Source organism: Colletotrichum tamarilloi (genome assembly GCF_030869305.1).
Source record: "Colletotrichum tamarilloi strain Tom-12 chromosome Unknown Scaffold_27.1, whole genome shotgun sequence".
NCBI classification, from domain to species: domain Eukaryota; kingdom Fungi; phylum Ascomycota; class Sordariomycetes; order Glomerellales; family Glomerellaceae; genus Colletotrichum; species Colletotrichum tamarilloi.
In genome coordinates, this window is record NW_026849410.1 from 226291 (window position 1) to 249436 (window position 23146).

Sequence of the window (23146 nt, forward strand, 5' to 3'; positions counted from 1 at the left end):
CCCTTGAAGACGTTGCTAAACCATCTTCCCTCAAACTGTACTGTATGTGTATTACTACTATAGACTATAGAAGCAACGAGTGCCTCCTTTCAAGGCATACGTGTCTAATGACGGATTCTTTTTGGTATCATGAAGCAGCAAATACTATGGGCCGTATCTTAGTGCCTATACCTAGATGACATCGGCAATGAACTTGGGCACAACGAATTGCGCAGGACCGCCGGTGAAGGCCTCGGTACCGAGCTGGTAAACTGGCCATTCAGTTAGCCTGGAGTTCGAGTGGCCCGACAGGTAGGATGGGGAAGAGACTTACCGAGCATGTACTGGTTGTGCTGGGGGAACTGGAACTGGTGGCTCAGGAAGTTGAAAAACTGCTTCACGTCGGCGTTGAAGTGCTGAATGGGGCCATTGACGGGCAGGAAGCTGTACACCTTCATCGCGCCGCCGTGGTTGTAACCAAAATGAACCTCCCACTGATGCCCGCAGATCTCGACATGCGCGATGGGCGCCTTGGACTCACTGATGGGCCACACACCGCCCAACTTTGCCAACCTACACATTCACTTATCAGCGGGTTGACCACATTCAGGCACCAATCATCAAACTCACCAGATCATAACCTCGAATTCTCCGCTGCTGTTGGCGTGGTCTTTATCGGGATCCGTAAAGATATCATACGCCACATTGGCCCTTACATCCCACGTGCTGTAATGCCACTCGGCCTCCGTCGGCAGCGCCTGGATCTCACTCAAGAGCCGGCGCTGGAACTGCCTCGCGCCGTAGACATAGGACTTGACGTTGTGCTCGCCGCCCTGCCACTCCCAGTCCGTCGACCAGGAAATACCCTGGGCGCCCGACGCGCCGGGCGGGCTGGGGCCATCGTAGTGCGTGCGCTGTGAGCCCGACGTCGCGCTTTCAAGGCCCCAAGTGTTGTTGTTTAGTTCATACCCGTCAATGGCGTGGTAGCCCCATTTCTTCTCGAGCGTGACGATGTGGTCGCGCGGCGGCGGCATGTTGTTCTGGTTTTGAGGCGGCGGGGCGGGGCGTGCTTGTTGGAGTTCGTGCTGTGACGAGTCGTCGGATGTCGAACAGCAGGATCCCATGGGAGGCGAGTGAATGGCTTCTCTTTAGACCTTCAGCCTTGACAAGACCTTCAAAACCTCGTAAATCCTATGAATATAGCGGCTGATGAGATGAGACGAGATGAGATGAACTGAGAAGATGGTGTGAGGGGTAGTTGGAGACGGCGCGTCTTTAGCACAGCGGACGGGACGGGAAGCGTTAAAGTTGGAGAAAACAGGGCCCCGGAGTTTGTTGTCAGTTGCTGACAAGACAACTCTCAGGGGTCCATCGTTGGGCCTTGCGGCAGTGCTGGACCGCGCGACTCCACTGCGTGCGTCAGCTCTGGTTCCCTACCAAGACTTTACGGCAGCTGGACCGGTTGGCTGACGTCAATGTTTCTCTGGGGCTTGTTCCGCGGCGATGTTGTGATGAACAAGAGAGTAGGCTAACGAATCGAGACATGAAAGCAATCGATGTTGGCTGAGGCATGGCAACTGTTGAAGATGAGTAGGGCCTCCGTTGGAAAGTAAACGCAAAGTAGCCGTACAGTCTTGGTCAACAATGTTCTCAGATGGCCGTTGCGAATTGGGGTGACAAAGGCGGCTGGGCTGTAGTCTTGGCAATGGCCTTCTTCGTTTTTGACCATGGAACGAGGGACATAAGTCGCCTCACGTGAAGGCGTTCGGAAAATTGGCTTTCAACGATTGGGATAAGGAAATCCCCAAACGGCGCAGTCGGAGAACCCATTCCAAGTCTGAATCGGCCGGAGATTGGGGACCGGGTCCGATGGACAAACTCGGTGAAAGTGGGCCACGCCCGGAGCAATCCGAGACGGAACCCTGAAGGTGGCAAGGACAATCTGCAACTTGGTGATGAGTTTGATGCTAAGTATTAGTCTGTAGTTTGAGCCCTAGCTGAACCGCACTTTCGGGTCCTCTTTGATCAAGATAGTCAAGACAACAACAAGGTCATCGGCACATCGCTAATCCGGACGAGTCTATGCCTAAAATACAATGAGAACATGCCCACCGGAAACAGATAACACGGTACTATACTGCAAATTAACAACGCTAGACCTTCTCCGGTTTCTCAGGATGGATTTTTTTCAAAGGATTATGCGAGTGCAAGCCACCTCGCATGCCAACTTTATGAGATATCCCAATGGCCCGGCCAGGAACTGTGAGTGATCGGCGCGTCAAACAAATTGCTAATCGCAACAACGCGACCATGGTAATCAACCCCAAGCCACCTCGCCCATCATTAACAACCCTAATACTGCAAGCCGTAACTCAACCCGACTAAACACCATACCCTTGGCCGCTTATACCTGCGAATGATCCGTTGGATTCTTGTCTCTCGCTTGGCGGACGGGGTTCACTAGCCACATCAGGAGCTTCACCTCTGAGGGACTATATCTTTGATCGCGATGCATCCACTTCGCATGCTACCGTGTTGTCTTCTCCTCCTTTCCGGAGTGGTAGCAGCTCAGGCACCGTCGATTGACAAACTTCCATCATGCCCTGTATGCCAAACTGTCTAAACTTGAGACTCCTTCCCCTATGACTAACGGGATACCCAACGGCAGCAATTATGCCTCGTTCAAGGCTTGAGCATCTCATCTTGTCTCACGGCAAACCACCCATGTCTATGTAATGACACGGAATACATGAGTTTCATGGATGCTTGCGTTACGATCAAGTGCTTGCCAGCTGATGCCTTAGGTAAGTACGAAAGACTTCATGTTCCATGCGGTGGTGCGAGCTACGAGTCAACCAGGTCTCATTAGCCACCCAGAACTATACTTGGACAGCATGTGGGCTTCCAGAAGTCAATGGTTGTGTTTCAATACAAGTCCCTACCTCAGCGGTCTTCTTCGTGCTGACTTCTCTGCCGATCTTTATGCGAGTGGCTGTCAAGGTTGCAGGTGTCTCTACGTGGGGACCTGATGATTGGATAATCCTGGCAACATATGTGAGTGTGAGCTTGATCGACTTATTTGGACCATATGGCTGACGGAACATAGACATTTCTCATAGCTTTCGTACCGATGAATGTGTACGGTAGATCGATCTGCACTTGCTTGATAGAATAGTCGTTCCGGATCGCGCGAGTGTTCTTGACGACTGATCCTCTATCCTAGAGGGCAGCAACGGCGCTGGTCAAAACATGTGGTCGTTGACTGCCGATCAAATCACCAACTACTTCAAAGTAAGTAGCTTCATAATTGTTTCTGGCATTCAATATAGTGCCTAAAGAGTCCATCTATAGGGATAGTACGTTATGCAAACTCTTTAACACTACACGACAACCCTACTAAAGGCATCCGTCCTCTTCCTCTATCAGCGAATATTCCCTTTTGAGCGGCTGAGCATCGCACTCTGGGCAACGCAAGCATTCAACTTGATCATTGGTGTGATATTCTTCTTCCTCGGCATCTTTCAATGTACCCCCGTTCACCTTGCTTGGACGATTCGGAGACAAGACTCTCAAAGCGAGGGGAAATGTATGAACATCGTCGACATCGGAATAGTTATGGTGCCATTCGAGTTGGACTAGATATTTGGACAAATCCAAAGCCTAAATCTAAAATGGGATAAAAAGTCTAGCCTGATGGTTACATCCAGCTTAGGTCTCTTGTAAGTCCTCTTCAAGGTCAACCCCGAACAGATATCAGGAACTGTCTAACGACTTGACTTTATGTCTTATCGCAGTCTTACAGCCGCCAGCTCATTTAGATTGAGACTCCTCACTGAAGACCATCAAGGAGCGTACAATTTTACAGGTAAGCCTCAAAGCCTCCATCAAGTTTGACGCCTGGCAGTTCGCTCTTACTCACACGGCCGGATTGCATCAGTAAACTCGCTACCAATCTCTACGTGGTCGATAATTGAGATAGGCGTGGGTGTTTTCACGGCCTGCGCGCCTGACATCCGACAGTTCTTCCGAGTCTTCATTTTTAGATGGCGTGATGAACAGGCCAGCTTGCACTCGGGGCCTATTCCCGGCAGGGCTTCTGCAGGCGCCGTCGAGGAGGTTAAAATTGGCAATCCTACAGATGCGTGTCAATGAGACCATTGCCACAATGATGTATAGATAGGTGGAAGAGCGACTGGATGGCTGAACACAACATTTTCACGCCTCATTGCTAATCCGGAATTCCACCAGACATATTGACTATGGGTTTCTTGTTTATTTCTCACAGGGGCTCATCCAACAGACACATCACCCATATGGGCAGGAAAACAGTACTTTCATTGTGCCCTTCTGAAGAATACGAAGACATCCGCGTTGCATCATGGTGTACGACTTATTACCTATTGAACTCACCATTTGCCGTCTTCTTGAAGCAATATGAAATCAGAAAGCAGTCTGATGCCAATGCCGCTGCTAACCGCATGACCTTCAAACGCCCAAGAAGTGGTGGAACCCGAGAATTCTGGGGAAAAGATTCTTGGAGGTCTAAGAGTGTGAGATCGAACCTAGACCGGTACCAACGACCGTACTGTAAGTAAGTTTGCACACCGGATATTTATGCCGTTTCCAATATTTTCACCATCGGCAATTGAGCCGCAAATGCATTGTATCAAAAGACTGAAGAATAAATCACATTCGGACCTGGGTTAGTACCGGCAACGAGGTACGGAAATCTCCGACTCGGCACGTTCACTGCGATGCCAAGACATGAGCGCCGCCAAGAGAATAAATAAATCAGAAAAAAGTGAAAAGTGAAAAAGGGCTGCGCTGCCCCTCCACAGAAACGCCAAGCCGCCAATCTGGCCGACTCGGCCGCGACGATTACTGCGTGCGTGCGTGCGCGCCCAGCATTGGTATTTCCATTTGTTCCATCGCCCTTTTTACATCCCCTTGCGTGGGACGAGCAGCCTTGGCCGAAGCACCGCCAACGCTCTGGGCAAGGCAAACGACGTAGCGCGGCGTAACCGGTACCATGCGAAGTCGAAGGGGGGGGGGGGGGTTGGCACCAGGAAAACACCAAGGCAGGCCGCCCGCGCCATTGATAAGATTGTCAAGAACTATACGTGACTGATTGTGGTTCGGTCAAGAAGAAGCCCAGCCGTGGCATCAACACCTAGTATACCTGATAGCAAAACACCAAGACTACACGGTACCACTCGAGAGTTCGAGACCGCTTTCACGCTTTCAAGGTTCGTCGGAGCTACTGAAGACCGTCGTACGGGCCCAGCCGCAGATCGCTCTCAGTATTGGACAATTGGTCGTTCTAGTCCTTGAACGACGTTGACGGTCGAGCAACCGACGAAGATCCCCCGGAGCATCACCTGGAGAAAATCTGAGTCACTATGTCTTACTCGTGGGGTATCGCAGACTATGGAAATGATCAGGTGAGCGCGCCCGCGGGCATGGCGGTGGAAGTTTATCGAGATGATCCTCAATCTCATACTACCTTCTGGGGGATTGGCTTCAAGCTCGTCATTTTCCTGGCGTGGCCAGCTTGCCGTGCCGTGCCAAGCGGTCAAGAAGATCAGCGCTGGCACGGGCAAAGGCGACATTGAAGTTTGAATGAGGCGAACTGGTCTGAGTGAGTGCATGAGTGAATGAAGACTCAGAGTGAGAGTGGGTTGACCTGAGTCGCGGTTTGCCGTGACGGCTTGGCATGCCAAGAAAGCCATACTTCATGTTTCCTTGGTGTCTGGGTCGTGCACAGTCACTGTTGGCTGGCGCGATAGATCATTGAGCCAACCTTTTCAGCAGCAATTCGGGGCAACTTTGCAAGGTTTGGGGAAAGGAAATGAGGGATTGCGTGGATGCCCAGTGTCAATGATCCTCCCCAAGCCCCCCCTGAATTGAACCCTGGAAATCTAGACGAGAGTTTCTGGGGAACCTTTGCTCTTTGCTTTTCGTTGATTTCATCTTTTTACTTTTCTCGACTTGGCAGCGACTTGGCAGCGACTTGGTATCGATAGATGGAAACTCAACTGCGTGATGGTTGCTTTTCGTCAACTTCTTTGCTATGGCATCTCATATCCTTCCCGCTATCTTGCCATTCCAGTAATGAAGATGAGAAGCGGGAAAGACACAGCGACGAGCCTTTCGGTCTCGGTCTCACTCTTGACAGCTCAGTCTCGAACGCCCGCGTCGTTGAGTGAACCGTTGCTGCAAACAGGCGAAAAAAGCAAATGTCTCGGTACTCGTACGCGCTGAGATGGAGCAAAGCTGCACGACGGTTGCAGGGCGCATTGTCTATCGATGACGGCCAACAGGATGGAAGGGAAAAGGCCCCCATAGGATAGACGGATGGATGTGTCCTTCCAAGAGCCCAGGACCGTTTGCGCCGCCAAAAGTGCCCGCCCAGAACTTTGATGATCCTTTCTGTACCACCAAACCCTTGCGATCCATGACTAAACGCCAATCTCCCACATCACGAAGTGACGAACGGTAATGTTTCTTGAGACATCTTCCCGTGCTGCCCAGGAGCTTGGTGGAGGACAGGAGACTTTTATGGCAATTGGCACGGCGGGATGGGAAATTGGACCGGTCACGGCGCTGCTGAGGTATGCCGAGTCGGACAGGCGCGCCAAAAGGCATGGCGAAATCTCACCACTCGACTGCCGCCTTATCACTGTACGACAAGTCAGACTATTGCATCCGAGACAAGAATTCCCAAGTCTCTTGGCAGCGAGAGCTCTCTCAGCCTGCAGTGCTCAGCAGCACTAAACTCGATAGGTTGGGGCGCCTGTGCTATGGTGCTAGGTACGGTGCTGCTGTGCTACCAAATTACGGAATACTGATAACCTCAACTACCAAGACACTACAAGACCTATAGCGCCGGCTCAACGAGCTGCCCAGGAGGCTAGGTGGCTAGGCCAGCGCGTGTCACTCCTTCACCGTTCCCTCTCGGCGCCTGCGGACCTGCGAGTCTTTGGGAGCCCTAGCTAGAGTCTGCCCTGTCAGTCTGAGAATTCTGTTTAGTGGGAGCGCGACAGGCCGCAGTCCTCTTGGCGGGTTTGGCTGTAACATCTCCCAAGAGCACAACCGCCCCCCCTTATCCCGACAATTATAACCGAACAAACAGCCTGTGGCAGGCTGACAGGCGCTGCTGCTTCATCCCAGGACCCAAGGTGCCCCCAAGACGCTCCAACATGTGGCTCGCCGCTCTGTTCTGCTGGCAATGTCTTGGCAAAGTTCCCCTTCGCTCTGTGTGCCAAGGGATGGAACTGGACGAAGTGAATCTCAAGCTGGGACACGCCCCTCCAAGGCCTCCCCCCCAAGCTCCAAGGAACAGTCGCCCAGGGGCCAAGACCGCCAAGACAACAGCATCGTGAAATGTGAATGGGTATTCTCCTCACCCCGACGAGCCTAGGCGGGCCAAGACGGCCTCTGTGGCCAATTCTGGAGTCAGTGAGCTGATAGCGCGACTTGGCGAGCAGCACATTTGAGACCTCTCCAGTCTCTCACAGAGTACAGAGTGCCAGACTGCCAAGACTCTCATGTGTGCTTGGGTGTGTGTATTTTTCGTACAGGAGTAAATTCTAATTCTCCTTGTTCCTCTCTGCTGCTGCCCAGGCCGAGTGCCCAGGCTTTTCGCCAGGCCACACAGCACCGTATTCTTTTCTGCTGGCCCCCAATTTCCCTCCTCCTTGAAGTCTTGACTCTCATTTTCGCGCCCTCTCGTTTTGAGTTTTTCTCGGTCTTTTCTTGGGAGAGGGTCAGGCGCAATTAGAGCATCTCGGCGGTCTCTGGGCTTTTTTCCTCTCATATCCTTCATTAACTCTTTCGCACACACCCACGCCCTTGGAAAGACTAAAAGGGTCGCTGAAGCCCGCCGTACATATTCCGGCGTGTGAGCTCTTTTCGGTATCCGGTTCTTCAGCCTTTTCGCCTTTCCTTCCGTGCCCACTCGGAGCCTTTTCCAGACGTCCACCCAGCCGCTCACTCACACACCACTCACTCACTCACTCGTGTCCCCATAAAAGTCCACTCATGCCTGCGCCAACAAGCTGTGGCATGTGGTGTTGATTCTGCGCTTAGAGGTCCACACATATTGAAGGAGATACCAAAAGACGACTTCTCAGCAACACCGAGGAGGGAACTAGAGACGGAGTAAAAGAAAGGGATTAGAGGAGAAGGGAAAAACCTACAGAGCCATCCATCCATACACCACCGAAACGCAGTTCGCCCGCCATGTCTCTCCAAAACGGCGCCTACACCCACCAAGGCTACTCAGCGCCGCCCTACAGCCAGGGATACAACCAACCGCCAGGAGGCCAAATGTACGGAAACGACGAGCAGGTCACCCAAGTATACTACTACAACAACGACGACGCCGCATCGATCTCGTCGCGGAGCATCTCGCAACATCAACAGCAGTACTGGTACGGCCAACAACCCGGCGGCGGCCGAAGTTGTCGATCCAGCGGCAGCGCCAAATCGCCCGAGAACGAGCGCTTCAACCGCAAGAGGAGGCGGTGCACGTACATGTACTACGTCCTTCGCCAGCTCGCCATCATTGTTCCCTTGGTCGTCATCTTTTTGAATATCAACATTTACTGCTCGCGGAGGGGCAAGTATCTGAATGATTCGACGAGTCCGGCGGATCCTATTTTCTACAGCTTGTGGTTGTCTGTACCGATTGTAAGTTCCTGTCCCTGGGCTTGTAGTGAAAAATCGACGCGTGAGATGTCGCGATATCTGAGACTCAGCTGACCATCTCGTAGTCATGTATTCTTCTCATTTGGTCACTCATCACCGTCATCTGGCGCAAGAGGGACGCCTACCGTGGCGGCATCCCGAAGCATTTTCATTTTGGCATGGAGTTGTGTTTCACGCTGGGCACCACCATTTGCTGGATTCTGCTCGTTATCCAGATCGAGTCGAAGAAGTCCAACGGGTACTACGCGTATCCGTACATTCAGTACGAGGCTGCTCTGGCGTTCCTGCTGGGACTCATCATGTAAGTCGAGCCACCTTTCTTTCATCCGACATCTTCACTCTCACTTTCACACTCACTCCCCATCTCACTCCAACCCTCATTCTCACCCTAGCCTCATCTCGTTTTCACTCTCACTCCATATCTTGCCCCACCATCATTTCACTCCCAGTCATACGGTTTATTGATGCTAACCTCTCAACCAGGATGTCCGAGTTTGGTCTGCTCGCGCGAGCCTGGTTCGAATTTACCAACGACAAGACACGATATGAAAGTGAGATGATGCAGGTGTAATGCATCAAAGCATCGTCCGGCGATTTGTTTTTTTTCTGCGCTTTTGAGCGTTCTTTATGGCGAGGCGTTAAGAGCACAGGGACTGGACTACTGGATTTGCATTTCTGGGACAAGGTAGAGAGGTACTGACATTTGGAGCCCATTGCATTTTTTGCTTGAGAAAAACCACATGAAGAGATACCCATCAGCATGAAACAAGATACCATTAATTAAGAATTCCACAACCACTGTGGCCACCGAATGCCCCGCTCTTACTATGTCCATTATGTGACTTCAGAAAAACAATTGATATTTCTACTGGCTATTTATCGTTCGCGACTGCTTCTGCCCCTCCTTGCGGCGAAAATACTCACCCATGAACGGAGACAAGAGCGCGATCGTCAGCAGCACGGCCCCCAACAACCCCGTGATCGCAACAACGGCCAGTGGGCCGAGCTGTCCCATCTTCTCCGGCGGCTGCAAGACGAACGGCCCGTCCGTAGCTGCTGCATTCCCGGCCGTGGTCGTCGGGGACGCGTAGGGATAGATGTTCCTCGACTCTGGCGCCGTGAACGCCCCGAGGCAGGAACTTTCATCGCAGGCCTCGCTGACAGGTTTCCCGTCTCCATAGTACGATGTTTCGTAATTGGCCAGTCTCTTGGTGGATGCCACGGACTCGCGTACTTCCACAGAGTATGTGATGCCGTAGGCGTAGATCGGAGATGGCGAGGTCTGGGCTGGGTCGGAGGCGAGGAAGCCGGCCGTCGTGGTCAAGATGCAGTTTGCTCCCGCTGTGCATGACCAAGGCAGTGTGCTAGTAGGTGCGTTTTGGGTTAAAAAAAAATCGTGGATTAATGCGTGCTTGAGTATCTCTATCCTTCGCAAAAGGGCGCGCTGCTCTTACCCTGGACAGCATATCACTTGGGAGTGGCTCTTCAACCACCACTCATATGTCAAGGTTGCCTGGCCTCCGTCGGTGATCGTCCGCTTCGATACAAAGGGGTCGGCTGTGTCCACGGCCGTACTGCAAGCCGGCGCGTAGCCAGAAGGGCACCCACCCCATGAAGTCGCGTAGAAACCGCAATAGTTGTTCCAGCTGATTGTTTCGCGGGGAATGAGGCATTCGCGGGCCGGAGTAGCTGACCAGGGCGGGGAGCGCGTGGGAGACGAGGTTATCGTCGAGGTGGCCATTGCGAGACTGTGATGCGTTTATAGGGGTCTCGAAACTGGTCATGGGCTGGCAATGATGTGGTCTACGGTGGGTTTGTGCAGCGGTCGAATGTGTCTTTGGGAGATGACGATTGAACTCTGCTCATCTTGATAGCGGGCTGTGAGGTTTGTATTTATGTGAAGCTCATGCTTTTTCAGCCGAGTCTCGATCAAGAAGGAGAGAGGTCCGGAGACCCGTCCCCTTTGAGGTCAAGTCTCTGCTGCAATCTTACGGCGCAGCAAGGGCTTGGCGTGCCCGGCTGTCTGGACCCTAGCCTTTGCTGCCATGTCTGCGAAGATGGAAGGCCTCACTTTGATTGATTGCGCATCTCACAAGACTGAGAAAGTGAAGTAGGAAGTAGGAAGTGGGAAGTGCATTTAGAGGTTGGGAATGCAAGGAGGGTGTGTTGGAAGTCTCTTGGTGTTTCGGTGTCTCGGTGAACGGGACCTACACCTTGGAAGGTGGAGAGAGCCTGACCGAATCTCGGTGAACGATATCCACTCTTCGTAGTGGGGCGATCATCGGAGAGACGTATCGGGGAAAGCCGCTGACCAAGAGGAAGTAGTGGGCCCCAATCAACAAGGCTGAGACTATCGATTGGCCAAAAGATTATCGCGGTGGATTCTAATTCGCTCATGGGACGTCTCAGGCGCGTCACAGTTGGCCTTAGGGCGGAAAATTAGCAGAGAAGGTGCTGAAGAGTGGGGCCCGGTCCCGCGATTCCCGACTTTCCCGACCCGGCCGAAGCGCCCCCCCCCAAGTCACCTTACGGTCCCGTCGCAGTCGAAATGGTCAATTGCAAGCGCACATATCCGTTGGGAAGAGGAGCACCGCCAACAAGGCTCAAGCAGACCACAGACACATAGGTCCAGCCCGATCTCGCTATTCCCCTTCTCCACAACAAGGGCCCAAAGTTCAACTTTCTTCCGTCCCGCATCAACTTCGGGGAGGGAACCACCTCAGACCAGGCGCAAACAGCAGAGAGGGCAAGGCAGAAAATTAGCCCATGGAACATCACCATGTCCTCCACGAGGGCCATCAAGAAGAGCGCCTTTTCGTGCGAACCATGTCGTCGTCGCAAGGTACGTTTAATTCCTTTTCCTTCTCTTTGTGTTTCTGTATTCTTCTTGCGCGCTCTTTTTGAGTCCTTTCTCTTATCCCCCACCTTGTCTGTCTCTCTTTCGGCACGCCGCACCACCACCACCCCTCCGCCGTGGTGCGCCTCATTTCCCGCATTCCGCGCCACAACCCATACCCCTGCCCACCACTCGGATCCGCGGAGGGTAGCGGAGGCTCAGGCAATGTTTGATGATCCTGCCTGAGGTAACCAAGGCTTGAGATACACGACATGGCCGGGGGGATCGACTCCCAAGAGGACGGGGTTGGGGGCGAATGGGTGTGGGACGGCGGCATCACGGCACGGAAGGGCGGGGGGAAGAGCGAATCCGGGCGACGGACATCATGCACAACTTCCGGCACGGCGGCGGCGCGAACGGATCGGAGCATGACGGCCTGAGTTGATGCTGATCCGGTGATTGACGGCAGGTAAAATGTGGCGGAGAGCAGCCGACGTGTAATCGGTGTGCTGCCCGCGCGGATGAGTGCGTCTATAAACTGTGAGTTTTCCCCTTTGCTAAGCCCCTGATCTCACCTGCAGCCTGGGATATCTCATATTCCCCCTACATCCCGGCGACTCTTGTGGAATATACTGACCATGTCGGATGAAAAAGTAACCCAACGTTATCATACACATCACGGCTGGAGCATCGCATAAAGGAACTAGAAGCACAGCTTGCCGCCGCGAGAGCTCACGCACCATCCGGAGCGGCAGCGGGAGCAGGACCCTCAGAACCCTCCCGGACATCATCGCCTAGCGTCGGGCCGTCAGCGGGCCAGTCGCCCATGACGGATCCTCACCACTTTGAGTCGCAGGATGAAGAGTCTGTGAGCGAGAGCTTCAAGGGCCTCAAGGTCGACGACAAGGGCGCCATCACGTATCATGGCTCCACGAGCTTCTTCCAGCTGCCGAGCGATAGGCCGTCTGGCTCGAGGGACCAGCAGTCGACATCTGACCAGGCCATGCAAAGGCGTGAGAGGCTTGTAGCCAACGCCTGGCAGCAGAGGGCGCTCGAGAACATGTCCGATATACCGGTACGCTCTTCCTCCCCCAACCTCTGGTCAACTACCCGCGGAAAAGTGGCGTGTGAGCTGATCTGATCCTTACCTAGGAACCGTTCCAATATCTGCTAAATGTTCACTGGTGCTGGATCCAACCTCTCTTCAACTTCATCTACAGACCTGCCTTTACTCGTGAGGACAACCCCTGACTCTTCTCCTGGCATTTCCAAACTGAACATCTCTACCAGGTGACATGCAGACATTAGGACCATACTACTCCCACACCCTCATGAACGCAGTTCTCTCCCACTCCATCCGCTGGGGCCGAAGCGACCCGGCCACAAAAGACAGGCTCGAGGAGTTCTACGACGGCGGCGCCCTCTTCGGCAAGCACGCGCGCAGCATGGTCTTCGAGGAGCTCAGCCAGGGCGTCTGCTCCATCCCCACCGTCCAGACACTCCTGCTCCTCAGCGCGCAGGAGTGCAGCGTGGGCAACAGCGCCCAGGCCTGGACGTACAGCGGCCTCGCGTTCCGCATCATCGACCACCTCGGCATCTGCGTCGACGGGCAGCGGTACCCCGGTTCCGTGCAGCTCGCGGACGAAGATGTCGAGATCCGCCACCGGTTGTTTTGGAGTTGCTATTTCTGGGACAAGATGATTAGTCTGTACCTCGGGCGCTCGCCTTCGTTGCAGCAGACGTCTGTGTCGCCGCCGCAGATTATGTGTATGTTTTTCTCTGTTGGTGCTTTCTGCAGAAGGGAGTATGCTGACTGGCGAGATGATAGTTGACGACTCGGCCGAGAACGAGTCGTGGACGCCCTTTGGCGTCGTACCGGAAGGCGGCTGGAAGTACCCCCCCGCGGCGGCGCACTCCACCTCGTGCTTCATGCAAATGTGCCGTCTCTCGATAACCTTTAACGAGATCCTCGTCCACATGTACGACCCCGTGCGGCCCAACAGCCAGGCCGAGATGCAGGACTGTCTCGCCAAGCAAGAAGTCGCCCTGCGTCAGTGGTGGGATGAGCTACCTCCACACCTAAAGATCGAACCCACGGCTCTCCCAGCCCTGGCGCCGCCGTCGCACATCATCACGTTGAAGTACGTCCCGTCGTCCCCCTTGGAAGCGAAAGATACTGACATTTGCACCCTCCCCTTAGCGTCCTCTACCGCACCTTCAAGATCCTCCTCTACCGTCCCATGCTGTCTCAGCGCGGAAGAGTAGGCGATAACCTGCAGCCGGTGCAGCGGTACCTCGGCGAGTGCGTGACTTCGGCGACGGGAATCATCGCCATCTTTGATCTCTTCTGCCGCTCCTTCGGCATCAGCCACTGCGTGCTCTCCCTTTCGTATAGCGTGTACATTGCCGCGTCCATCTTCCTGCTCCAGGTGCAGTCCAGCGTCGAGGACACACAAGCGCTGCGGAGACTGGAGTACTGCGTCCGTATCCTGGCGTCCGTGAAGCGCATCAACCCAGGTGAGTTAAGGCTTTGAAGCATTCCCTCACCCCCCTTCGACATGTTCCAGCCGAAGGGGAACAAGATTTAACTTTGAGCCCTAAACTCTGACTGACCGCACCCCGCTCCCTAGTCATCAGTAGCGCCCTCAACCTCATCACCCGCGAGCTCGTCGGCCTAGGCATCGACGTCGGCGCCCTCGGCCTCCCCAAGACGGCCGCAACGCCGCCCATGGCAACCTACGGCATCCCGCAACAGAGCCGCCACGGCGCCGGCGCCGAGAACAACATGCCCCCGACGTCCGTACCGCCCGGCCCGGAGGCCACCAGCTCCCCAGAGCAGATATACAACTTCCCTTTTGTCGACACCCTCGGCCCCGAGGCCTTTGCCATTGACCCGCAGGTCTTCCAGACCATGTCTTCTATAGAACCGTTGAGCGTCAGAGTCGGCGCGATAGATGAATAGCAACAAAAATAAAGCCAGCAGAAAGCCAGTCCATTTATGCATCAAGAATCACTTACCAGAATTAAAAGAAAAAAGAAAAGAACAAAACGAGAGATTTCCGCCATCCATGTTTTCGCGACGGCCTGGCCTTCTTTACAGGCGCTGCAGGTCGCTGGCTTTGCGGTCTGTCTGCGCCGACTTCATCAGACGCACCACTCGATCATAGACCGTGAACGTGATGCCGCTCGAAAGCTGTACATATCCACATTAGCCAGATTCACTCCCACCACCACTCCCAGCCATGGCATCAAACTTACAGTCAGCCGGACCAACCTAGGCGACGTACCCCTCCAAAACGCAAAAACCCCATCACTCCTCAGAATCCTCGCAGCGCAGTCTACCATACCAGTATACCGCACGTCAGCACTCTGCACGCTCTGCATCCTCGTCTTGATATTATCAAACGGCATCGACGCATACACCGTAAACACACCGCTCACACCGCCCAAGACGAGTGTACTCCCAACGCCGCCCTCAAGCTGAGGCCACCGCGCCGCGACGCGCTCCTGGAGCATAGCAAAGGTCGTGAAGCGGACTGCGCTGTTGGTGCCTTGTTTGCAGAGCACGGGCGTGAGGCCGCTCCATAGGCCTCGGATGCCTTCTTCGCAGAGCAGGACCCTGACGGCGCTGATGAGGCCGCGGTTTGGGAAGCGGTCTTTTGCGGACGAGGAAGAGGAAGAGGAGGGGGTGGCGGCGGCGTGGATCATTTTCGTCTTTATGGCTTCGCCTGGCGTCACGACGGCGATGGACTCTGCTACGCCGGCGCTGAGACCGCTTACGACGTTGACCCACGCGGCACGGGGCTTCCTACCCGGTCCTGATGCCTGGGATTCCGAGCCCGAGAGCGCGTCGAGCTTTGAGCGCGTCGTTTCGAAGGCGAGAAACCGGATGCCGGATTTGGCGGCGTTGGAGGCGGCGAGGGCCTGGACGCCGGAGTAGATGCCCCTCACGCCCGAGGTGCGGATCGTGTCGCGGATGATTGAGAGGGAGCTGGGCGGTGGGATCGATCTTGAGGTTGTTGCGTTGGTGGTGGATTTGAAGTGTAGTTGGCGGCGTGTTTTAACGTATTCGGCTGGGTACTATATCGTGTCGAAGAGACTTGTTGTTAGAACTATTTCTGTATGCTTGTTCATCTCATGTACGCGTGACCGCTCAAGTGTGCCCAACATGTTTGTACGTTTGTACGTTTGTGTATGGAACGTGAGAGTGAGTGAGTGTGAGTGAGAATAAGAATGTGAGTGAAAATGCAAGCGAGGGTGTAAGTGAGTGAGTGAGTGAGTGCGTAAAACCAACACACGTGTTCTATGTTTAGTCCTCGGGGAGCATGGATGATGAGACCTTCCACTCACAGTAACAAGCGTTTCTGTAACCCCCGCAACACCGCCCGCCACGATCTTGGTCAAGACGCCGGACTGCTCCATTGTGTGGGCAATGATCTGATCTGATCTGATCTAGTCTGGTACAGAGCTAGACCTTCCCTCAACACCGAAGCGAAAGAACCTCGGTGAATGTCGGCAATCTCGCTCGCGTTTGGCGTCTCGTGTTGTCGTCACTCGTCGCTCCATTTCCTCTCCTAGTCCGGAATGCCGTCATGATATAACGAGCAACCATAGACCCTCATTCGCTTTCCCCCCATGGTCCACCGTTCGCGGCCAAAAAAGAAAGCCCCGTTGTTTGGTTGTACCGGCCTTCACCGGCCCATTTCCTGCGCGCGATACCCCATTCTTTCCCCCGAAGGACCGGAGAGTGACCGGTTGGAAAAAGTGGTTGAGAAAGCTGCATGGTCACCCGGGCCCTGGAGGATGGGCGTTGAGAGGGGGCTCCACTCGGGCATGTTCCGAGCTGGGTCGGTTTTTGGGTTGGCCGGAGGGAGAGCTCAGAGCGGTTTGCCTTTTTGTTACGTGGGGGTGTTTATCTTGTCTCTCATCTGGTTGTGACGGCGATGCTTTTTTGGAAATGGTGTCTGAGGATCTCGGGCATCGTCCGGGTTGAGCTAAGGTTGATGGGTAGAGTTGGCATCTTGGAAATTTGGGTGGTCTTATCGATGGTGTATGGATAAGCAGGATGGCTGAAAGATTGTATCCGTGTCGATGGGTCACTTTTCCGTGCGTACTTTTCCTCCTAAGAAGTTGATTCTCTGGAGCACCTGGCGAACTGGGGTTAGGAACTGGAGTCGGGAGGGCTGTGTAAGCTGGGCCCGGCTCGGCGCGTCCTCCGCCACGTCAACGATGATCAACGGCGTTTGATCATCGGTGCGGTTAGGCTCGGCGGGATTGGACGGGGGTTTGACCGTGACGAGAACGGTGATCTGATGATACGCATACAGATCTGCCCCTCATTGTGCTTGACGAAGGTTCTCAAGGTTCGCAAGTGCTTCTCGGTCAACTTCCGAGCTGTGTGACGATGGAGGATCGCGGACAGAGGATCGTATCATGCCGGACTGCACTTCAAAGTTTCTCGAGGGGTGTGGGAGTACAGAAGAGTGAGTGAGCAAGCGAGCGAGCGGAGGCAGTGGGATAGGGAGGAAGGGAAATGGTTATGGATGGGTTCTGGATTTCCGTTCATGGGAAATCTGGGGGGACTAGCGCGTATATGCAAGATGCGTCCGGAGGTTACATGGGGAGAGCCAGCCAGGTTGTGAACCGAGCAGCCTAGGAACCAAGGGAGGAATAGATTTGACATGTGGTATTTGCGGCATAGCGGTATGGGAGGGATGTTGGGTTCATTGGGTGAGCGGATGTCGTTCGGGGTATCATCAGAGCCGGAGGGCCGAAGTGCCGGGGCCCTAGACGTAGAGACAGGTGAGGTGTTGTGCGCATGTACTGTTTCTTTCGCACCCGTCTCTCACCCTTTGCTCTCACTTGTCCGTGCCTCCAGCTGTAAGTCGTGTTTCCATTTTTAGGAAATACTCTGAAGCGTTTGGACCTGGATAGTGAGGGCGAGTAGAGAACCAGTCGTACCGAAACTGTGGTGCGGTGTTCTCTGGATGAATGGATCAGACGGTTCCCATAACCCGTACGATTAAACGGCCAGGGTCCGAGGTTGAATAAGTCGGAACGACGTTCCGACGTTGTGGGCGTTTGATACTCCATAGAGGGAGGGGCTTTTACGGGACATTTACCGAGGGTGGTGTTTCGGGGTCCCGGCCAGTTTGAACATATGGAAATGCGTGAGCGAGTTTGCCAAGTTTCGTGAGTTGCGATGACAGGATAAAAATGGAAATGGTCTTTTTTTGCCTCTACTGCGTAATGCTCAGTTTGGTTAAGATTCGTCCAGGGTTAGTGAGAAACAAGATTTTGCGCACGGGGCCAGGGGGATGATGCTTTACGGGTAGTTCCATGGGGAAAAGAAAAAAGGGCCCGAAGAGCAGCAGATTTTCAGGAAATGCTCGCTGTTAGTCTCGCTGTAAAGTCCAAAGGCCGAGTGTATCGTAACTTTGCACGAGGTTGGACGGTGAGTAACACCGCAAAAGTGGACACTCTTCTGCGCAACTTCTTTTCTTTCTGGCCGAGACGCCCGTGGGCGGATGGGATTATGGGTATTTTGGTGTGCGCGCCATGTGTCGATACTCGATGGTGCATGGTGGATACTTCCGGTTTACCGGCAACGCCAACGGGGGATGGCCGAGGTTGTTATCGCGGACGTGGACCGAGGGACTGAGGGTATTCGTGCGGATAGAAGAGACGGAGGAAAGCTTGTTCTCTGGGGAGTTTATGTCGGTGATGGTCCGGGGCCAGGATGGCTGGAAGTTTACCGAGGGGACGGTGAAACCGGTGCTTGATGTTGTGATGGACTGTCTGTCTTATCGTTGTAAACTACGACGTTGAATGACTCTTGGGACTGACTGCATTGAAGCACACGACTGAGAACTCGCTGGCGGCGACCGCTATCATGATAGTCGCAATCTAGACCCCATTATGTCAGCTTGAACAAGCCCCTTTGGCTCAGTGGTAGAGCGTCGCACTCGTACTTCGGCACCTCATGCGAAGGTCCACGGTTCAATCCCGTGAGGGGGCATTTCCTTTTGCTAATCGCGCATACATGCAAGAGAAATGGGCATGCGATAATAATCTCCAATTTTTGAGTTGTCAACCTTATAGCAGGTGTTCTGAGTTAGAGATCAAGCTTTAAGCTGCTCGCGGTAGGTACTCAATTAGCACGTCCGTGGGTACAACCATCTAGATCCACAGACCAGGCAAAAACGCATACTGCCAATAACTCGTCTCTTCTGGTTCCTTTGCAAAGCTTAGCATATATACATTGTCAATAAGGTGTCTAGAGCCGGTAGCAACTTGCAGGTTTGGCTGGCTGTATGTATCTCAGGAGCCACAGACCGAGTGAGGCCAAGCCCTCCAGACGACGATGATAAAGAATTCTCTACGGAGTACAGCTAGCCCTGCCTGATAATGTGATCAGCAGGAAACATGACGCCGTACCCACGTGCAGTCCCAGCCTGCACTTGCAGATGGCCTCTCGGCGATGGGCATCTGCAAGACCTGGGGTTCAATGTATCAACGATTCGTTCGTGCCTCGGATGGAGGGGATCTGCAAGAGGGTTGTGGGGAGGAGGGGAAACTTCTTATGGGGGCCCTGGTCGAATCGTTGTGGGACACCGGGGAGGAGGGGTATCTGGTAACTTTTCGAAAGAGGTGTAAGATTGGCAGAGGGGTGAAAGTTCAACCGCAGAGGTAGGATACGAGTATCGGACTTGAAGTCAAGGGAGACTATTTCTCTTGGGCTATTTTCGCGCTGTATCAATAGACATGATGGAATCTTGATGCGAGTCTCTAGTCGCCATCTCCAGGTTCGAGTTTGAAACGGTTCCGGCCCCGCAAAGCTCATACTTTCCCGGGGATCATATGGAGGCTTATGAAGACACACGAGTCAAAACGGCCAAGAACAAGCCTTGTTCCCGTCCCTCGGCTGGGGATCGGTCTATTGAGATAGGGTGTGTTGCATTTGTATCCTATATAGAGGTTATATTTACCCGATTCGTCTCTGGAAAATAAGTGCCACTTCGCCTCGTCCCAAGAGTTTCCAAGAGGACGGAGCTTGCAGAATCCTTGTCACACAACATGCGGAAGTTGACCGTTGGTGGCGAGCCAAGTTTGTTGAAAGCTGGGGGACGTTACAGTAGGATTCAATATACATACTGAAATCCGTACATATCCGGCAATTTTGACCGGCTGCTTGGGAAATCCGGGGTTCTTGTTGCCTTTGAGAGTCCCCCATGGGCATCGTGTGGGGTTGGGAGTGTGTGATCTTGTTTTCCCGTAGTTTTTCTTCATCTTCGGACTAATCTACCGTAGCTTTTGAAATGATGATTCTATGAGGGTCTTGGATATCTTAGAACACACGAGCAACATTTCTGCTCGACCGAGTTCGGTTTCGCACCAAGTAAGAAGCAGTCGATGAAGAGACGATCAGGCTAGCTTATCTCGAATGTGACTGATGACATTATCCCCATCCTACATGTCCACTGCGAGCCGTGCTATCCGCAGCTACAAGTCCTCGGTCTAAATCATCCCGCCTAGATGTCGCAAAACAACTCACGTCGGTCACCCACCGTGAACAAACTTCTACTCAGTGATGCATATGCGTAATTCTGCTTGGCCATGGCCCATGATAAGACCTTGCCACGAGAGAAAAGACGTGCTTTCAGGAAGGACCACCGGCAAAAGTCCCAGCCACCATGCCCTTTCCACCTCTAGTAAGCTCGAGAATCGGACTTGTACCAGAATCGGTCCCACGTCCGCGAGTGGAGCCGCCCCCGGCCCTGCCAGTCGTCACCGACCAGAAGCCCCTCCAAGACGGGCTGCTTCGTTGAACTTGCAGTCCGAGAGATGCGTTCCGCCGAAGTGGCGTTGTTGCTCGCCGGCGGTGACGGTAAGCGGGCATGCAGTGTCAAACCCAGGTTTGTGGAAGTAGGTGCAAAGGCCGCCAGTTGCTGAGAAGCGAGGATTGCATATCGAGAGTTGTCGACCGACAACCTGGACACTTTAAAACGTGCGTGGGATTGTTGATCTCGCGGTCTTCGGCTAGGAAACACGAGGACCAGACAGAAATATCACCAGATTGATAATTTCCCATACAGACTGCATATTCGAGATTCTTTGGCTCATTGTCTCCCCTTGATCTTCAACGCCGTATCTCAGAATCGAGAATGCGGCCCCACTAGCCCCGCGGCCGAGAGGAGCGGACACAACACCGAACTATCGGGCCGTCTCTTTCCAAGTTCAGGGTTTGGCGGCGCTGCCATGCCCCCTCATGTTGTCATTTCGTTCTCAGAAACTGGAGCTACTGGGGGTGAACTGTCAGAGCCAGCCCTCCAACCTCTGTGATTTGGGTAGGGTCGACTCCCTCATTGCCTCGGCGTTTAGTTGGTTTAAAGTATTCTACACGAGCGCTGCTACAGATAGACTTGCAGGGGTAGAGAGGGAGTTGCGGTAATGTGAATCAAGTATCCAACGGAAAACCTTATCCTAAACTTGCGGTGTTTTCCGTGTTAGTCAAGACTATTGTAATCGCGGACTTACACCGAACATAGAGCTTAAACGACCATACCGTAAATCATCATATCACTAGATCATGCGGATTATGTGACAAGGTAAAAAATTGATTTTGGCCAAGGCCATCATTACAAAGTATTCTATTTCTTATGGTCATAAATTCGTGTCGCGTCGAAGGCCGACGTAATTGTTGCTCTGCAATGAACCGCTTAGAAAGCCACACAACTCATGCAACAACGCTATGCTAGTAAAAGAAAATGCAGGCTCCTCCAACGTGTAAGCCGAGCAAACCATATCGATGATGTGACGCATCATCTGCTGTGACGGGCATTCCATAGATCCTCCGCGTTGCCCCTGAATAACCTGTCAACCAAGACATCATCTTTCCCGCACCAGTCGAGCACCGTCTCCATCCAGGGCCGGATATCCAGGCCCTCGAACCGGGTATGCGGCCAGTCCGTCGCAAAGATGACTCTGTCCTTGCCCCGCAGGTGAAGCACCTCTCGCGCAATCGGCTCCAGATCGCTGTGATCTGCCTTGGAGCTCAGCCGGTACGGCGCCGATAACTTTACGTAGGTGTTCCCGGCTCGGAGCAGCTTGGCTAGGGACTTGAAGCCCTTCATGTCGTACGGGTTATGTGATGGCATGTCCTTGATATTGGGATGCCCGAGGTGATCGATGCAAACTCTCACGCCGAGGGTCGGGACGATGGGCTCGAGCAGCTCGATCATGGACATGGGCATGTACACCTGTATCACCCAATCCAGAGGCTTGCAGTCGTGGGCATATCGACGTAGTAACGAGTCGAGCTCTACAGCGTTGAGGGATTTGCCCACCGAGGAGAGGTTGATCCGGACGCCTCTTACACCGAGCCTGTGCCACTCTGCCAGGGTGCTCTGAGACAGGCTGCCTGGCTCGAAAGCCACCACCGCCCTGCCGCGGCGGGAGCCGAGGGCACGAAGGGCGTCGAGGAGGCAAGTGTTGTCGTTGCCGTAGATGGATGGCTGTACGAGGACGATATTGTCGATGCCGACGGAGGACTCGAAGGCGAGGGCGTGGTCAAGGCGGTGCGTTTTGGGGCAGTAGACTGCGTCCTTTGCCAAGGGGTAGGCGGCCGGGTCGACGACGTGCATATGTGAGTCCCACGCTCCGCGGGGGATCCGCTCCGGGAGAGTCAGCCTGCGCCGTGCGGGAGTGGTGCTGGCGGCGACGACTCTGGATATTAACTTGTCGTCTTTGTGCCGTGTAGTTGGTGCCATGATGGGCTGGAGGAGAGCCATGATGGACTTGATGTGATGGAGGAGAGTGGAACGGGCCTGGAGGATGGGCTTGGTTTGTAGCATGGTGAGGGAGACCCTATGTGTAAGAGATGAGAAGGCCCGGGTGGAGGCGAAGAGGTGAGAGAGGTTGCTGATATTGCGGGCGTTACTGCTGCTGCTGCTACTGCTACTGAGGAGGAGTTGATGGGACTCTAAAGGACCGGGGGTGGTTGAGGGCTGAGAATGGTATGGAAGGGATGAATTCTTCTCCTCGCGTGAACAAACTGGCGACAGGACCGACAACACGGGGTTTCTGTCATCCGCAACTGTTACCACGATGGGGGTCGGCAACGGCATAGGAGGAGGAGTAGCAGCAGCAACAGGTGTGCGATGACGGCGGCGGTGCGCCTGCACATATGGACGTCGGCCCATTGCGCTTGGTGAGATTCCGCCGAAGGCCCGGCACGTCGTTGTGTGGATCATTGAGTTGCAGCATCCTCAGGAAGATGGCCGGCCGTATAATAGAAAGAGGAGATGTGGTTCTCCAGTCCGCGCCCGCCTCCGTTCTCCAGCAGGAGGAGCATGCAGGTGTTAGCAAGTAGTAGGAACGATAGTGGAGATTGTTGACCCGTAGATGGAGAGAGTTTGAGGGAAGAGGAGACCGGAGTGGGAAAATAGAAAGAGAACGAGAAAAGATGGCAGGCCTCTGCTGTGTGGTGTTTTTGGTGGTTGAGTTTTTGGTGGTGCGTTGGGCTCGGAGGATGACCGATACCACAAGGTAGCGCAGATGCGGCTTTGCGTGATGTGGTGTAGTTGCGGACGGGACGGCGATGTGCGCGGTGTCTTTTCCTAC

General features: G+C 53.9%; 8 protein-coding genes across 8 annotated transcripts; 4 read left to right on the top strand and 4 right to left on the bottom strand.

The window, feature by feature from the left end:
* Window positions 1-171: 171 nt before the first annotated feature.
* CTAM01_08076 (glycosyl hydrolase family 12) lies at window positions 172-1103 on the bottom strand (the record flags this gene model as incomplete). Its single annotated transcript, XM_060524097.1, has 3 exons — window positions 172-251; window positions 314-552; window positions 610-1103. The coding sequence occupies 3 exons, from the start codon at window positions 1101-1103 to the stop codon at window positions 172-174; spliced, it is 813 nt and encodes a 270-aa protein (XP_060381263.1).
* Window positions 1104-4030: 2927 nt separating this feature from the next.
* On the top strand, window positions 4031-4461 carry CTAM01_08077 (uncharacterized protein; the record flags this gene model as incomplete). Its single annotated transcript, XM_060524098.1, has 2 exons — window positions 4031-4095; window positions 4410-4461. The coding sequence occupies 2 exons, from the start codon at window positions 4031-4033 to the stop codon at window positions 4459-4461; spliced, it is 117 nt and encodes a 38-aa protein (XP_060381264.1).
* A 2016-nt stretch (window positions 4462-6477) lies between these two features.
* Window positions 6478-7361, top strand: CTAM01_08078 (uncharacterized protein; the record flags this gene model as incomplete). Its single annotated transcript, XM_060524099.1, has 3 exons — window positions 6478-6660; window positions 6863-6893; window positions 7150-7361. 3 exons carry the CDS (start codon window positions 6478-6480, stop codon window positions 7359-7361), a joined length of 426 nt encoding a protein of 141 aa, XP_060381265.1.
* An 859-nt stretch (window positions 7362-8220) lies between these two features.
* Window positions 8221-9259, top strand: CTAM01_08079 (uncharacterized protein; the record flags this gene model as incomplete). The annotated part of the gene is made up of 3 exons (XM_060524100.1): window positions 8221-8670; window positions 8754-8989; window positions 9172-9259. The coding sequence occupies 3 exons, from the start codon at window positions 8221-8223 to the stop codon at window positions 9257-9259; spliced, it is 774 nt and encodes a 257-aa protein (XP_060381266.1).
* Window positions 9260-9553: 294 nt separating this feature from the next.
* On the bottom strand, window positions 9554-10429 carry CTAM01_08080 (uncharacterized protein; the record flags this gene model as incomplete). Its single annotated transcript, XM_060524101.1, has 2 exons — window positions 9554-10052; window positions 10143-10429. The coding sequence occupies 2 exons, from the start codon at window positions 10427-10429 to the stop codon at window positions 9554-9556; spliced, it is 786 nt and encodes a 261-aa protein (XP_060381267.1).
* A 1038-nt stretch (window positions 10430-11467) lies between these two features.
* CTAM01_08081 (fungal specific transcription factor) lies at window positions 11468-14486 on the top strand (the record flags this gene model as incomplete). The annotated part of the gene is made up of 8 exons (XM_060524102.1): window positions 11468-11530; window positions 11994-12064; window positions 12179-12599; window positions 12677-12758; window positions 12866-13291; window positions 13353-13665; window positions 13725-14041; window positions 14155-14486. The coding sequence occupies 8 exons, from the start codon at window positions 11468-11470 to the stop codon at window positions 14484-14486; spliced, it is 2025 nt and encodes a 674-aa protein (XP_060381268.1).
* Window positions 14487-14618: 132 nt separating this feature from the next.
* Window positions 14619-16136, bottom strand: CTAM01_08082 (mitochondrial carrier protein; the record flags this gene model as incomplete). Its single annotated transcript, XM_060524103.1, has 4 exons — window positions 14619-14717; window positions 14783-15604; window positions 15875-15976; window positions 16026-16136. The coding sequence occupies 4 exons, from the start codon at window positions 16134-16136 to the stop codon at window positions 14619-14621; spliced, it is 1134 nt and encodes a 377-aa protein (XP_060381269.1).
* Window positions 16137-21345: 5209 nt separating this feature from the next.
* Window positions 21346-22725, bottom strand: CTAM01_08083 (amidohydrolase; the record flags this gene model as incomplete). The annotated part of the gene is made up of 1 exon (XM_060524104.1): window positions 21346-22725. The coding sequence occupies one exon, from the start codon at window positions 22723-22725 to the stop codon at window positions 21346-21348; it is 1380 nt and encodes a 459-aa protein (XP_060381270.1).
* Window positions 22726-23146: the final 421 nt, after the last annotated feature.